The sequence below is a fragment of the Acomys russatus genome, chromosome 17 (assembly GCF_903995435.1).
Source record: "Acomys russatus chromosome 17, mAcoRus1.1, whole genome shotgun sequence".
Lineage (NCBI taxonomy): Eukaryota > Metazoa > Chordata > Mammalia > Rodentia > Muridae > Acomys > Acomys russatus.
Window position 1 is genome coordinate 34,139,088 of NC_067153.1, and position 16,509 is coordinate 34,155,596.

General features: G+C 35.3%; 1 protein-coding gene across 2 annotated transcripts in view; it reads left to right on the forward strand.

The window, feature by feature from the left end:
- Window positions 1-16,509, forward strand: part of Csmd3 (CUB and Sushi multiple domains 3) — a 1,090,370-nt gene that overhangs the window by 233,794 nt on the left and 840,067 nt on the right. For both annotated transcript variants that reach the window (XM_051159708.1, XM_051159709.1), the window contains exon 4: window positions 9,735-9,929. In XM_051159708.1, the coding sequence (XP_051015665.1) occupies window positions 9,735-9,929 (195 nt within the window). The remainder of the gene's footprint in view (window positions 1-9,734; window positions 9,930-16,509) is intronic.

Here is a 16,509-nt window from a genome sequence, read left to right on the forward strand (position 1 = left end):
CAGTCACAGACATAGGGGAGGTGAGTAGGGGAAAAGCGAGAGGGAGGGAGGAATGGGAGGATGCAGGGATGGGCTAAGAATTTAGATGTAATATGAATAAATTAATAAAATATTTTAAAATAAGAAAAAAATGGGGACCTCATATGGTGGCATGCACTTATAGCCCATTCATGGAGAAGGCAGAGGCAGATGGACTGTGGGGTTTTCTGGCTATCCAGACGAACCAACTTGGTGAGATATAAGCCAGTGAGTGAAGCTGTATTAAGATAAATGTGCTACAGGCTGTGATCATATGCACGGGGAGAATGTCCACTTCAGTCAGAGTTCTAAGGGAGTGGAATATGGTGGACAAAGGAGGGAGGTTGAGAACAGGAACATAAAAGGAAGGGGATAACAATCAGAATATAATCTGAATAAATTATAATACATTAAAGTTAAAAAGGAAATCTTGCTGATGGCAGGCCAATGTGATCAAATTTTCTCAAGGGGATATGGGATGAAAAAAATAACCTAGAGTTTGGTCATTGATATTATTTGAAGTCTCTGCCCTCTCATTAGAGCTTCATATTCTGTACGGGCTGAGTACAATAAATTCATGCTTTTTATTAACAAAAAAATGATGGGCATCTCTTAATTAAGGGTACCAGAGTTATCCTCTCTCTTCTATATCCATGTGCATGTGTACTCAAGAGCACATGCCTACACACACACACACACACACACACACACACACAAACACACGCATGCACACACACACGCACAAACACAATTTCAATGCATATTTATTTTCTATTACGCCTCACATTCTTTGAACTAAGGTAATTGTTACATGATTTACAGATAAGTTGTAAAAGTCTATAAAAATTTGAAATTTATTTAGATTTCAAAAGATTAAAACACTGAACAGGCAAAGAAGAGAACAGCAGGCACTTCAAAATAGTGTCAGTACAGTCATAAATTAAGAACATATATATCATATTAGGGCTAAGTGCATATTTGGCTGAAATTATGCATGGGAAAAAGCTATCAATTTTTTTCAGTGTTAAGAAGTGGTATATATATGGAAATTTTTGATCATTGACTGGAGGGTTGGGCTTTTTTTTATATACAGAAGTTGAGAGACTTTGGAGAATGTTACCATATAAACAGGAATGTGATAAATGAGAGGAACCTAAGTATTTGCCAGTGTGATGAAACAAGCTCTTTCAATCTCCATTTCACTATTTTAAATGCTATGAGCCAAACAAACCTAATTTTTGTCTCTTGTGGCTAATGATAATTAAGTTTCAATAATTCAATGCACTTATCTGAAAATGGATCATGGATTTTAGACATGTGCAATTTCTTTGCAGATTGTGCAAATTGAATTTTTGTTGTTGAAAGTGGAGTTTTACTATGCCACTCTTATACTTAGTTTTTGACAATTTGGCACAGACCTAGACATATCTTGGAAAGAGGCATTTCACTTGAGAAATTTTAAGCATCTTCTAGGCAGCTGGGCACAGCCCTCCATGGGTGGTAGCATCCCTAGACAGGTAGGCTTGGGATGTATAAGAAATGCAGGTGAGCAAGCCTATCTGCATCTTTCTTCCTAGGTCTGTGCTTGTCTTCCCACCTTCACATTCCAGCCTAGAGTTCCTGGGCTAGCTTCCCTCAGTGGAGAACTATAATATGTTACCAAACAAAAGCTTTTCTACTCCATGTTGGTTTTGGTCAGGAATTTATCAAGACGACACAGAAACAAGCTTTTAGAAAAGCAGTTTACATTATTTTCTATCTTCCTTTGAGTAGATAATAGTTGATCACGTTTTGTTTTTTCCTATGATTCCCCTGATCTATGAGTTGAGTTGTGTGTTCAGAAAGCATGTTACTCTGATCTGTTGAGAATATAGAAACAAATGGCAGACACTCTAGGCAAATGTAATTGTGATGTGGCCCTAAATAGACTAATTATTTTCTAGTTAAGAGGTGTCTACTGTACAATTTCTGATTTTCAAAAAGTTTATTTAAAATTATCTTTCACAAATGTAGCATTGAAAGGAATATGCTGAAACAAAACTATGAAACATGCTATCATTTTGTGGTCAGAAAAGAGTAGAAATGAAATTCAGTATATTAGAAAACTTTTGCCTTCTGTATGTTTGTAGTAAGTGAGGGAGTAATTTCTCACAGTGATGTGAAAGTGCCAACCAAAAGAATGGCTTAACCAGATAATAAAGTGTTCTGTGTGCTTCTGATTGTGTAGGCCGGTGGCAAATTAAAAAAAAAAAAAATGCATGGAGCATGCTGAATTCATGCCCAAGTGTATTGTTTGAATCAGCTGAAAGGAGCCTGGTTAAGGAAAATGAAAGACATGTTATAGTGAGTGTTTTCTAGCACATGAAACAGACTAAGGGCAAACAAATCAATCCCTGATGTTACCAGAGGGAACTGTGGCCAAATCAATAAGTGCCTTATCTGCAAATCCCTGTTTAGTCAACGTCAAAGGCAATTTTCAGCCACCAACCTGTAACAGCTGGCATGTTCCTTGCACACACATAGAGCATCAATCTCCCCACTTCAAGTTTTGTCACAGAGACTGGGAGAACTATCAGATGAAGGTACAGGACCATGGGCAAGGTAGGCTGCCAGGGAGGCATGCGTCTCTTCCTCACTTCGGTTTAAAGAATGAGCATGTCCAGAATGCTGCTTTCTCCCCCTTTTTGCTTTTACACATGGATTTATTGCACACATCTATTGCTTGTTCAACCAGATCTCTCTCCACGGTGAGGGACTGTAGTTAACCTTAATAGAAAACAAAATAATCCAAGCACTAGAAAATAACCTTGTTGTCAAAAAATTTTTTTGGAATAGTAGCAGGTAGCAATAAGATGAAAACTTTCCTTTAGCTTTAACTGCTGTCGACTTGATATAGTGTACAGTCATGTGAGAGGAAAACTTGGATTGAGGAATTGCCTGCTCAGTTTGGCCTGTGGGTAGACCTCTGGTGATGTTTCTTGATTATTAGTTGATATTGTAAGGCTAAGCCCCCTGGGAGTAACATGCCCCAGGGCAGCTGGTCACAGGCAACGTAACAAATACAACTAAGCGTGAGTGTCCAAGTGAGCTAGAGATTGAAGCAGCAGGCAGTGTACCTCAGTGGTTTCTGTTTTCTAGTTTCCACTTGCATCTCTATCTCTGACTTCCGCCAATGATGGGATATGACCAGGATGGGTAAGGTGAAATAAACACTTTGTCTTCCTCTAAACTGCCTTTTTTTGTCAGTGTTTTATCTCATTAACAGAAACAAACCTAGGCCAATAAGGAAGTCTTATCTTTATCAGGATCCCCTCATGCAATGCTGGCAGCCTAAAATTCAGTATATTTATCAAATCACCTTTATCTTGAGTACCCTGGGCATGATAAAGCAGAAGGAAGAAGGAACCCTGGGTTTCTGGCCACCCCAGTCCTACCACCTTTTGCTTAGAATAATCAGGGTCACATAAAAATAAAGAGCAGATACCTTATTTATATAGTTTTATATTGAAACCCTGCAACAACAGCAGCAGCAGCAGTAGAACAGTACCTAAAACAGTTAGGATAAAGTCTCTTGAAAACACACCCAGGAGATTTCCTTGTGACTTTTAGTCTGTGTACTAATTTACATGGTTTTTCTCCATGTCCACCTGTTGGACGTTACCACTGATCATTGACCCATTGCTTCTGTTTTGGTACAGGTACAATAAATTACTCAAGAAATTTATTTGACATCATCTTACCCTAAGTTAGACAATGCTTCTTTTGTATAATTGTCTTTACTTTATGTAACTGTTTGGAAGATGTAGAGTCAGATTTGGACAGATGGCATGCCACTACCTCTGACAAAGTTCAGTCCCCAGAACCCAGTTGCTGAGAAAGCAAACCAACTCCTAGGTGCTTTCTTATCTTTTTATGCCTGTACCTGTGCGTATATCCACATGCACAGGAGACATGCATACTGAATAAGTAAATAGACAGATACATAGATATATGTGTTTCATATGCTTAAGAGAGAAGTGTGAGAGAAAAAAGTTCAACAGTTAAGAATGTCTTATGTTTTTCTTGAGGACTTGAGTTTGAATTTGAGCACCCACATCTGGCAGCTCACGACCGCCATTAACTCACAGCTCCAAAAGATCTGATACTCTCTTCTTTCTTCCATAGGAGAGGAGCACATATGGCATTCCCTCACACACACACACACACACACACACACACACACACACACATAGTAGATCTAATAAAATAAGGTAGAACCATTTTTAAAATTTCAGGCTTTACAAAAAGCTCTAATATTTAGAAGGTCATATTGTGCACATCTCATCATTACAGCTGAGTTATAAGTTTCAACAAGATGGAAACGGTGTCCTATTTGTTAGACCCCTTTGACATTTATGCCTCAAAGTTAAGTAATTATTGGATGATGGAGTAATTGCTGAAATATAGAAGCATCACTCACTCATCGAATTGAGTTATTATATAATCCAGCAAACTATCTCTGATCAGCTTAGTATGTCCTTTTAAAGAATTAAATTCCATGAGTGTTAAAGTTCTAATACAGATACTTGCCCCAATTCTGTCATGAGGAAAGACTGGTTTGTGCACATTTTCCTGCTATTCTGAATCAAGTGATAAAAGATTACACTAAGGCAGATGCAGCATCTTTCATTCTCAGAAATGTTAAACTAGGTATGATTGCAAAAACATGATTTCTTTATTACTATTTATTTTTATATACAATGTACTGTAAAGATATTGGATGTAAAACATTTTTTTAATCACAATTTTCTGTTTTACATTTTATTATATTGATCTTGTTATTATCATTATTATATTGTTATTATTAGATTTTTGAGACAGGTTTCTCTTTGTAGCTTTGGCTGTTTGGGACTTACTTTGTAAACAAGGCTTACCTCAAACTCACAGATATCTACCTGTCTCTGCCTACCCGAGTGCTGGGATTACCCTCCCCTTCTATCTTCACTTGAAAATCATATAATTAAAACACATAATTTTTATGAATTCACTGTATCACAATATGTTTGGCATAACAGGAGCATTCTTACTTAAAATTGGAGCAATATCCTCTCTAGTCACAAGTCAAATATCTCATCCCATTGCAGATGCAGCACTTTTCATTCTCAGAAACTTTAACCTGGGTCCATCAGTCTTACATTATAATGATATTAACAAAATTATTCCAACAGAATTTGATAATGCTTGATACACCTTGATTAAAGACTTGTTTTTTTCTGCCTCACAAATGCCTTACCTGAACATATGCATGAATGCCACATATATGCTTTGTGACTGCAGAGGCCAAAGAGAGCACCAAGTTCCCTGGAACTGGAGTTACAGATGGTTCTGCACCATCATGTGGGTGCTGGGAATCAAACCCAGGTCCTCTATAAGAGCAAGAAGTTCTCTTTTTTATTTTTTAAACATTTTTTATTTTTTACATATTCATTTATATTATTAAACATATATGCAATAAACTACCTATAACAAGAGGAACCATGACACAATCAGAAAGTATGAAAATGTTACATTCTTAGAGTTTTGGCTATTGGTATTTGACAGTCTTGAAGAAAACATCTTTCCTATTTTGGTGCATGTAAAATTCTGAATGTAAATCAAAGAAGTCCTCTTAAAGACTGAGCCATTTCACTAGTTCTTGACACGTGTTTTAATCAGTGTTCGCACTACCTACAGAATCAACTAAGTAATTTGTTTTTCTGTTAGAAAAACCAGCCAAGTCAGTCTTAATTATTGGGGTTTTTTGGTTGTTTCCCAGCCAATAATTTATTGTGATTTCCCTTTTTACATTAAAATACCTAACAGAAATGGATACTTTATTTTGGTTAGCAAATGTCAGCTGCTGCCTCATGTTTAATTCATCTTTAGAACCCCAATAAGATCCATGGTATGACCAGAATCTTACAAATTATGCTATTATATTCATATTCAGAAACTGGGTTGTGGAAATAGATGCATTTTCATAGAACAATACAGTAGAAAAGCTTAACAATAAAATTCACTGTTTAAAGAAAAAAAAAATCACACCTTGCAAATGTTATTCAGTACTTAACGTAACACAGTTAATTCAACATATGCCTCCTGCTCTGTTTTATACTAGTTCAGCTCAATTATTTTCTGTTTAAGCATGTGTCCTAAAAAAGAAAAAAATATGTGTGATGATAATCTTTTGCATTTTCATATTGAATGAGATTACTCAGCTAACCCAATCCTTACTTGCTTGCCAACAACACAATGTTCTAAATACTTGATTCACAAAAATGAGTCATAGCCCTAGTTCTCAAGTCCCCAAATTGTATAATAGCAATGAAACTTAGTAAAAAAGAACCCAATTCTTTCTGTTACATGTAATGAAAGAAAAGTCCAAGGGACAGGATAGCTACAGGAAGTGTTCGCAAATATTCACAAAATGCTTACCCTGATGTCTCTGAGAGCATTCTCACAAATGATTTCATTTATGTCTTATGTGAATGAAATGATTCAGGACTGTAACAGAGAACATTATGTATCACTAAAAAGTTAGAAAATGCATTTATTTGCCAAGTACTTTTTTTTTAAGTCCCTGAATGAAAGGTTCTAGGTGCAAAACACTTTACCTCAGTATGAGGTTACACTCTCCTAAATGATTTTTAATCATATGGGAAATAAAAGCTTGAGATTAATTTTCTGGAAGAAGTACAAGCAACTTGAATTTTACTTCCCTTAGTAGATATAATTTTACGTGTTTTAAAGTGCTGCTAATTGATCTCAGCAGGATCATGCTTCATCTCTCTGACGGAATAATTATGCAATTCTCCTCTCACGGTGTCCTTCTCTTTTCTTTCTTTTTTTTAAAATTCCTATTTTCAAGGTGTGATTTGATGTTGATAAGTTGCTAAAAAAAAAAAACTTTGCGTTTAAAAGATATTTATTGTATTTACTCCAAAGTGGGAAGTAATTTTAACATCTTTGATTGTTTTATTATGTACATATATACTAGGTGTTGCTTATTATTATTTTCATCATCATCATTATGATGATGATGATTATTATTATGTTTGGGGGAGATTCATATATTAGTAATATGTTTACACTATTCTACTCTTTCTTTGCCCAATTCAAGTCTTGCTGTGCCTTCTTGACTCCCGCTCATATATTGACTGTTCCACTCACAAATGCACACACATGCACACACACACACACACACTGACCATACTTATGTGTTTACGGAGGATGTGTTTTTCTTGTTAATATTCTTTACTGTGTGTGTGTGTTGTGTTTGTCAGTAATATTTTCACTATCTAAAAATCAGTCTATGAGTAGCGTTTTCAGAATAAAACAAATTCTGGTTACAGTGTGCATGTACCCATCCCACACCACACAAATGAACACCCACAAGTTTGTATAACAAAGAGAGAAGGGAGGTGGGTTAAGTAGTAATGATTAATCAGAGCAGCTGGTAACATGACTCTTTAACCAACGCCCTAGCTTTCTCATTTCTTGAATTTAAGTTGGAAATGGCGTAGAGGAAGGTTGTAAAGGTTGAAATTGGAGAGTATCTATAGGCATCACTTTATGAAACCTGAATGTGAAATACTTTAATACCTTTGTGAATTATTCAGTCCATATATGGTCATGTGTAGATGCTTTCACATTCAGTAAGTAATAAGTTCACCCAGCACTGTTGACTTCTAAAATCTATGCTACAGAATTATATTTTTTTATTTTTGTTTGGAAAATTATAAATTTTATGAGTCTATTGGTTTGGATGTTATTCAATCATAAGAATAGAAGTTAAGTAATCTGTCATTATTTTATCAAGCTATTATTCATTCACTTGATGTGGTATATGTCTCAGTTTCTCTTTGTCAAGGTAATATTTATTTAACTTAAATATAAGTTGAAGCTAAGCATAAAAGCTATTTTAAAATCTTTCTTATTTTTCCTTTCATTTCCTGCCAAACCATTTCCTGTGAAAACTCCTTTTTTTCCTAGATATATAACTTCGTGATAATTGAAGTCCTGACCTTAATTATTTTTAGAGAGTGTGATGGAAAGGAAGTGTTTTGATTACAAGGTTACAAGTGGTAGTTTTATTAAAAGTATTTCTTTGTTATTACTCCACTCTAAGGATTGAGTTCTTATTTCATTTATCAAAACTTATTAACCTTAGCATCCATTCCAGCGTGTATCATTTATATAAATTTTCAGGAAATGAAACATTTAAAAATATACTGCTATTCAATGTAAAGCATACTGGAAGTCAATTGGGTTGTACATGTGTGCACACATGTCTATGTGTGTTGTGAGTATGTGTGTTTATGTGTGTAGATTTCAGAAAAGCAAACTGAGATTTCTGTCTATTGCATTCTGTTCTATTTCCTTGAGACTTAGTCTCTCAACCTGGATCTTGCAATATTTTGGCTGGATTGACAGTCATTAAGCCCAGTGGATTCCTTTGTGTCCTACATTACAATAAAACCTGTGCTGAAGTGGCAGAGGTCTGTGGCTACATGTAGGTATTTACATGGGTGCAGGACACCCAAACTCCATTGCTCATGCCATGTAGAAAATATTCTTAAGCCCTGAGCCTTTTCTCAAATCTGAATGCTTTTTAACTGTCCTAGTCAACAGATAATAAATCTTAAGTATTTCTGGAATTTCACACATAGACTATGTCTTTAACAGTGAGCAAATTAGTAAGTAAATGATGGAAAAAAGTAAAATTTTAGAATTAATTAACCTTGACCACTGATATTTTAAATATTTTTCAAATGTTAGCTTATGGTGATTACCTACTATTTGTACAAACCATGGATATTCAGTTAATGTTAGCCAAGTTCTTTGATTTCCCATATTTGTGGAGTCTAGAATAACAATTATAAACTAAGAGTAAATATTTTACAACTGGATCAGATCATTTCTTTGAAGTTCTCCAGTTTTATTGCATTATTTAGTCAAGTACAGTGATATTATGCCCCAAATTAATCAGCGAGTTCTTTCACACATTACAAAAACATTATAAGACAAATTAGTACAACTTTGAAAACACTACCAGAATTGAAAGATCTGGCATAGTGAGTAAAAGCAGTTACTTTTGAACATGAGGGCTCAACTTTGAATCTCTTGGAAAAAATTGGAACATGGTTGCCCATGCCAATAAATCCAGCCACAGGCCAGAAAGCTTTGCCAAAATTATTAGCTTCTAATTCAATGAAAGAGCATTTCAAGGCAATAAAAACAGTGTAGAGGAAATGTTCGTTTTGTATTCAGTATATTTTTATTATTTAAAATGAAAGATTTGTACTCAAAATGTGCATGTTTTCTATGTAAAAATTTAGTATAACTAGAATTCAAATGTTAGTTTGAAGATATCATACAGATTGTATGGATCTCATTTTTAGAAAGCTGGAAAGTATGATAATTTTAAAGCTTGCTATAAAGAAGACTAAATAATATAAGACATTTAAAATTTGGAAGAAAACTAATGACATTTCTGATGCAGTAAAATTTATTCACATTCCCGCTCTTAATCTTCCTTGTACTGAAAGAGAAAATGCTAAATTTTTAGTCTGAATTTTCTCCACAGGAAAATGAAAATCACACCTAGATGTAATTTAATAATCATAAAATATTAAATATTTTAAAATAACCCTAAATGTTTTAATTTTTCTTTTTTTTTTTTTTTTTTTTTTTTACAGAATTACAGAGTAGCTCCTGTGGAAACCCAGGAGTTCCACCCAAAGGTGTACTGTATGGTACAAGGTTTGATGTTGGCGACAAGATCCGCTACAGCTGTGTAACCGGATATATACTCGATGGCCATCCTCAACTTACCTGCATAGCCAATTCAATTAATACAGCATCCTGGGATTTCCCTGTTCCCATCTGCAGAGGTAAAATAAATGAGCACACACACTCACATGCAAATATATATATATATATATTATATAATACATATGATTGAAGTTATTAAATATAATAAAAGCATGCTAAGCATAGGATAATATAAAGTGTTAACTATTTACCATCTACCCGTTATCCATTAATACTATCTAGCTTTCTCTACCATATATCACCTATGTATATCTGTACTGAATGGCAAATATACCAACTCGCTAAGACTGAAGTATTTTAATGTAGATTATTTCTGTTTATAAATATTTGTATATTTGCCACAGAAGGTATGAATACATATTTTCAAAATCACACTGGAAAATCATATGAAGAGTTTGATGCTAAACCAAGTATGGTTGCTCGCCTAAGCTGCCATGGCCGTTGTTTTGCTTTAATTTCGAAATATTGACTATATCTCAGAATCTTGTAAAATTTCTTATAACACGTAGTGTGAGATTTTTGTTGTGAAAATACTACTTTATAGTTTAATATTGATGCTATTAAATTACTTTATGAAGGAAATATAATTATATTCATCCTTCATAATGGTTCAAAGTTTAATATCTGGAAAGTAGCTGTATTAAGCATTAGCTATACGCACTAGATTCTTGCACACAGAAATTCTGGAGCTCAACATCAAGTAACCGTGGCCTTCTTTCCTTTCGTGACATAATTCAACAACCTTTCAAGCTACGGTTCTCTAATTCCTCACTGAGTAGAAGATAGGTAGGAAAGCACAGGTACACATGGGAAGTGTTTTCCTCAAGCAAGTGGCTGCACATGAATAGCATAGTAACCAACGAAACCAACCACAGATTGTCTTACGTTTACCTATTTTTACAACTTTGTATGTGTATATTGATGCATATTTAGTCTACTCAACCCTACTCCTTTATCCCTTATCTCTCCTTCATGAAGCCTGTATTTTCCCAAATAGCCTCCTTCTACTTTTAGGTGTTTGTATGTATGTGTGAACCCCAATAGTTTAATTAAGATTAATTAGGTAAAGGGACCTTATTCAACAGAATATGGGAAACTTACCCTTGGCTACACAACTGGAGAAAGTCCCTCTCCCTTCTATACCAGCCATTGACTGCCAATAGCTCCTCAGTAACGAGGGAGGCCTGGCGAAGGACGGCCTCACCCAACTGTTCAGAAATACTAATTGGGCCTTGCCTTCTGCTATTAATCGCAGCTTCTGTAAGTTCAAGAGTTCAACAACCATTCTGCCCAGGAGATAGTGTTCTACAGCACTCCTCAACACCCTACTGCTTTTATGTTATTTCTATCCTATTGTATGATGTTGACATTGGGTGTGTGATATAAATGTGCTGTTTAGAGCTTTATGCTCAGCAGCCCTTACTCTCAGTACTTGGGTAAGACCATAGCAACTACACAACTTTCAAACCAGGCAAGAGGAGTAGCTTGTCACAGTAGTGGCATGAGCAGTTTGTATAGACCCAACCATTTTCTGATTGGCTCTAGAGGTGTGAGCCAAATGGAAAATTCAAAACTGGTAGTGAAAACCTCGTAAAAAAGCCCATGGCAGGGAATTCATGGGCCCAAATAGGGAAGCCAGTACTAATCTTTTACTAAACAGACATGCTATGATCATCAAACTACCTTCAAAATATTTGTGATTATAACCCCTCACACAGCTAACGCCTTTTACCAGCTATATTAGTCAGTATATGGTTTGTCTCAAGCAAATCACATGAACAATTTGAGTTCATTTGTTTCTCTAGTCAATAAGATGACAGTTTTAACAATTTATGTTAATAGCCTCTACCTGCTGTTTATTGTTGTATGAGAGATAGGCACATTTGTTCCAAGCTGGCCTCTAGTATTTTCCTAGTATTATTTGCTGCCTCTGCTGTTACTTCTGTGCTGAAATTACTATTGCTTGTTTTATGCCAAACACTGAAAACAGGTAAATCATTTAGAAGCCTTGTACATTTAATTAAAAATAGAAAATTAAACTCCAGATATGAAAAAGAAACAATAGGCCAAAAGTAGTCAGATACCAAGCACCAGGAACTACAAAAGTCGGAGATTTTAGGTGTTCTTTATCAATTTTATGAATGGCTATGAAAGAAATGCTATTCTTGGTTAAAAATAAATGACAGGTTTTTTTTTATGAACAGCAAAGCCAAGATTCAAAGTATCAGATTTTTGCATCACCAACAATTTACAGCACTCAATTTTCAATTCTCTAGAATTATACAAAAGGTGTGATATATCTGCTCACTCCCTAGAAATCAAGTGCTCTGAGTGTGAACCTTAAACATTCCACTGTAGCAGCATGCCCTCATTTGATCTCTGGGGAGCCATTATCTCTGTCTTGCAATGCTATAGGCATATTTTGTCCCTGTCTCTGTTGGAAGACATTAGACTGTTTTGCAAACAGATGTCTGTGAAAAGATAGTCTGACACAAAGGTCAGTTGGAATGTGTTCAAAAGATGTGCAGACGTATGCGAATGCCAGTGAGGAAATGTCTCAGGATTTAAAGGGGCTTGGTAGAGAAGCCAAGCTTAAACCACTCTTCTTGTTCCAAAGTATGAGTTTTTGAAATTCTGATTACCACGCTTTGAAACTTCATATAATCACTTTACACCTAGGATAGAATAAATGTTCTCATAGTAAGCAGAAATAAGGGTTTGTAAAAATCTTTAAGAATGCATATAGTATATTTTAAAGAAGCACACATCTTATTCACTAAAAATATTTTATAAACATTTAAAATTGACTATTTAATTGGAGATTGAAATAAAAAAGAAATACTCTAAGTGTTTACAATGGCCATGTTCAACATTATTTTACATTAACCTCCGATGCAGAACTTGCCCGTTTCAATTCAGACCACAGAGGGTAGAGTTAAAAGAGGGTTACTGTAGCCTAAATACTCACTGTCCCATCTAGTGACTAGATCATTTGAGAGACAATCATAATTCATTTGGGAACTTGGAAACTACTGCCTTAGTTATAGAATAATGAACATAATGAAATACTAAAGTCACAATTTAGTTAACGTTATATGATTTCATGAGGCACTGAGGTCTACATATGAAACTTTCCATGATAGGCAAACAAGGGTGATTATACGCTGAATCGTGTTAGAGTGTAATATAATCACTAAAATAAATGCATATAGGTCAGTTATCCCACTTCTCTTTGCATCTCTTTTATTTATTATTTATTTATTCACTATAATTTCTTCATCTTACATCCCGATTGTCACCCTCTTGCTTGTATCTTCCCAGTCTCACCTTCCCTCCCTCTTCTGCCCTATTCCCCACCCTTAGACTTCTGATGGGGTGGAGGTGGGGGTGGGGGTGGGGTCTCTTACCCCATTGTCTGACCACAGCCTATCAGGTCTCATCTGGATAGCCTGCATCCCTTTCCTCCATGTGCCCATAGGGCATCGCAGCCAAGAGGAAGCGATCAAATAGCAGGCACCAGATTTCAATCAGAATCAATCCCCTCTCCCCCTCAACCATGGAGAATCTGTTAGCTATATCTGAATAGCATGGTATATACTCACTTATAATTGCATATTAGCCCAACACAGATGTCCTCTGAGAGGGAGTTTGGGGTGGTGGATTAGGACCAATAGTAGGATTCTGGGAAGAACACTGTGGAAGAGTGGTGGTAGGGGATGAAGGGCCCAGAGGTTTCAGGAGCCCCACAGGGAGACCTATCAAGGCTGCAGATCTAGACATAGGGGTCACTGCACAAACTGTTGCACCAACCAAGGACAACGCATACAGAGAACATCGAGCCCCTGTTCAGATATAGCCAATGGACAGCTCATTCCCTTTTCAACTCTTACCATATCTCCCCTTTCATAGAAAGGACATAGAGTTAGAAAACAGAAGTGAAAAGGGAGATCAACTATCTCTCTATCAATCCTGGTCCAACAGTGGAGCCAATACTTCTCTTCTTTTGTTGAGATTACCTTCCTAGTCCAAGGTTAAATTTTTTCGCTGAATATACACCTTGCTTCTTTGCTCCTGCTTCCCAAGGCCCCGCAAGCAAATTTGCTTTGACTTTCACCATAACCTCTGCAAGTTCTAATTTATCAAAAAGTGGCACCCTCTGTGTTTGTAAATGTTGCCTGCTTAACTTCAGTCTGCCAAGCTCACCTTTTCTTTTCACAACGACCAAAACTAATGAATGCATTTATTCATTCAAATGTATTCATTAAAAACCTGCCCTGTGAAAAGCAGCATTTTATATGCCAAGGAACCAGAGATTGATTAAGAAACAACTGCTGCCTTTAAAAGCCTTTGGTCCAATAGGGCAGACTGTAATGTAATCAAGCAATTACAATAATGTGTGATAATTGATTTAATAGTGGGGTCTATAAAATAGTTGAGCACCTTGATGAAGTGTCTCCTAGTTGAGGGGATAGAAGTTCATCTGGGGACAGGAATTTAAGAGAAGGCTTCACAGAGGACTACTAAAAATATGAACTATATAGAGCAAGAACATTTTAAGTGAGGCAATAATTCATGTAGAAAGTACAAATTTTCCTTTGCAGCCTCAAGTTCTCATGTGTTACTAATATTCACTGGCTAAGCATAGACTCTATCTATGTCATACTTCATAGAGCACATGATCCAATTTTCCATGCTCAACTTTATCTCCCACTAACCAACTTTTATTAAAACTTAAAGAATAGAGGGCTCATGTGTTTTCAGAGTATGCCACTGTGGTTCTGTTCGAAAGGGAATATAGCGAATGACTTAATCCATGCCTCCCTCTTCTGCTCTAAGTCACTTGATAGCACACTGATTCTTTAATTTATAACTGTGCAGGGGGCTGATAATGCTGTAATGATCTGCTTATTGCTTCCCATGGCGTTTACACGGAGTCTTTCCTTGATGAAACCTTTGCTTTGAAAGTTCTTTGCTGCATCCTAGCACTGATAGTTTAATTAAGAAACAAATGTCATATCAATCTAGATGCTTGAAACAAGGGTTTTAATGTTGAAAAGCATACTCAATTTTATCAGAAAAATCTGCTAGCATTTGAAACAAGGCAGCTAAGTTCCTGCTTAAAAAAAAAACAAAAACTAAGAGCAGTTTTGTCTACTGAGTGTGAATGTAGAATCCTAGATTTGAAAATTCTCAAATTTGTAATGACGATCAGTATTCAGAAATGCACTTAGATAAATGTACTCCATAGCTGCGAAAGACACCCCTGATTTATAGTATTTCCCCTGAATATTGCCTTTTGTTATCATATTTAGAACTATATGTTAAAGGGATAAGTGCTTTAAGATATAGTGGATGAGTCATAGACAGCTACAGATTGCATTGGAAATTCGTGAAATTTAGATCAAGCAAATTTTATAAAGGTTACTGTGCCATTTTATGTCTAAGATCTAAGAGCTAGTAATTTATATAGAAGTTCAGGGAGATTAGCGATCATGTGAAAGGTGTGAGCACATAAAATACTGACGGGGATGGGTGTGTTCTAATGTCATCTTTCTGGAACACATGTGACATTAGTAATGCAGCTGTGATATAGACAACATGATTATCATGAACTATTTGACAGCACACACATGCAAAAGTCTACATGGACACCACATGGACAAAGTAAAACAAAATTCTACTAGCTGCACTAATAATTGCAACTGGAAGTGATTTCCATGTTTTACTTAGATTTAGGAGTACCTTTCCCCTAAATATGGTAGAAAAGAACCTAATGGTGAAACAACAGCAGACTGCTTCACTGCACATACTTTTTACTTCAAAGAAACCTTAAGTAATTCTAGAAAAAAATTTAAGACCAAGTATAGAATTGCTATTAGTCTTAATACATGATAGTTGAAGAAAGATAAATAGGAGGGAAATTTTAGGTAGATATTTCCATATGCAAATTGTAGTAAACATCTTCATCTAAAAATAATAAAATAGCTCATGTGATGTGATTTAATGTATCAATATGGTTCTATGTCCAATCTGAAAAGCAATCCAAAAAGCATTAGAAATAAAAATGCCATTTATTCAATATGTAATATGCAAACACCTATACATAAACACTGACCTGAAGACTGAGTAGATATAGCTGGTAAAAACTGATTTAAATTATTTAAAATAAAAGCTACTGAAAAGTACTTTATTGAGAAAATAGTTAGGATCATATTTCCTTTACTCTGTAATAATAACTAAACATAAAAAAAGTTGCTATTTGAAATATACAACTATATTCTATTGGGAGTTACTCAGGAGCACTTTGTCTTCACTATAACATTTTGCTTTAAAATTTGTTTTTTGTAAACTTTGTATTTAAAATCCTTTGAAGTATGATTGATGGCATCTTTTTGAAAAGGTGTCACATTAATAATTCAGTTATGACATAATTGATTGGTACAATGGACAATGGGTACACATAAAAAATAAAAGAAGGAGTGCTTGACATTGTGACTTTCTTTTGTCACTCCAGGATTCTGGGACCTGTGGCAGAAGTATTCACAAAAATCAGAGGCTATTATGTGTTATAGTCAACAAATCTATGTGTATTGAATATATATATATATATATATATATATATATATATATATATATATA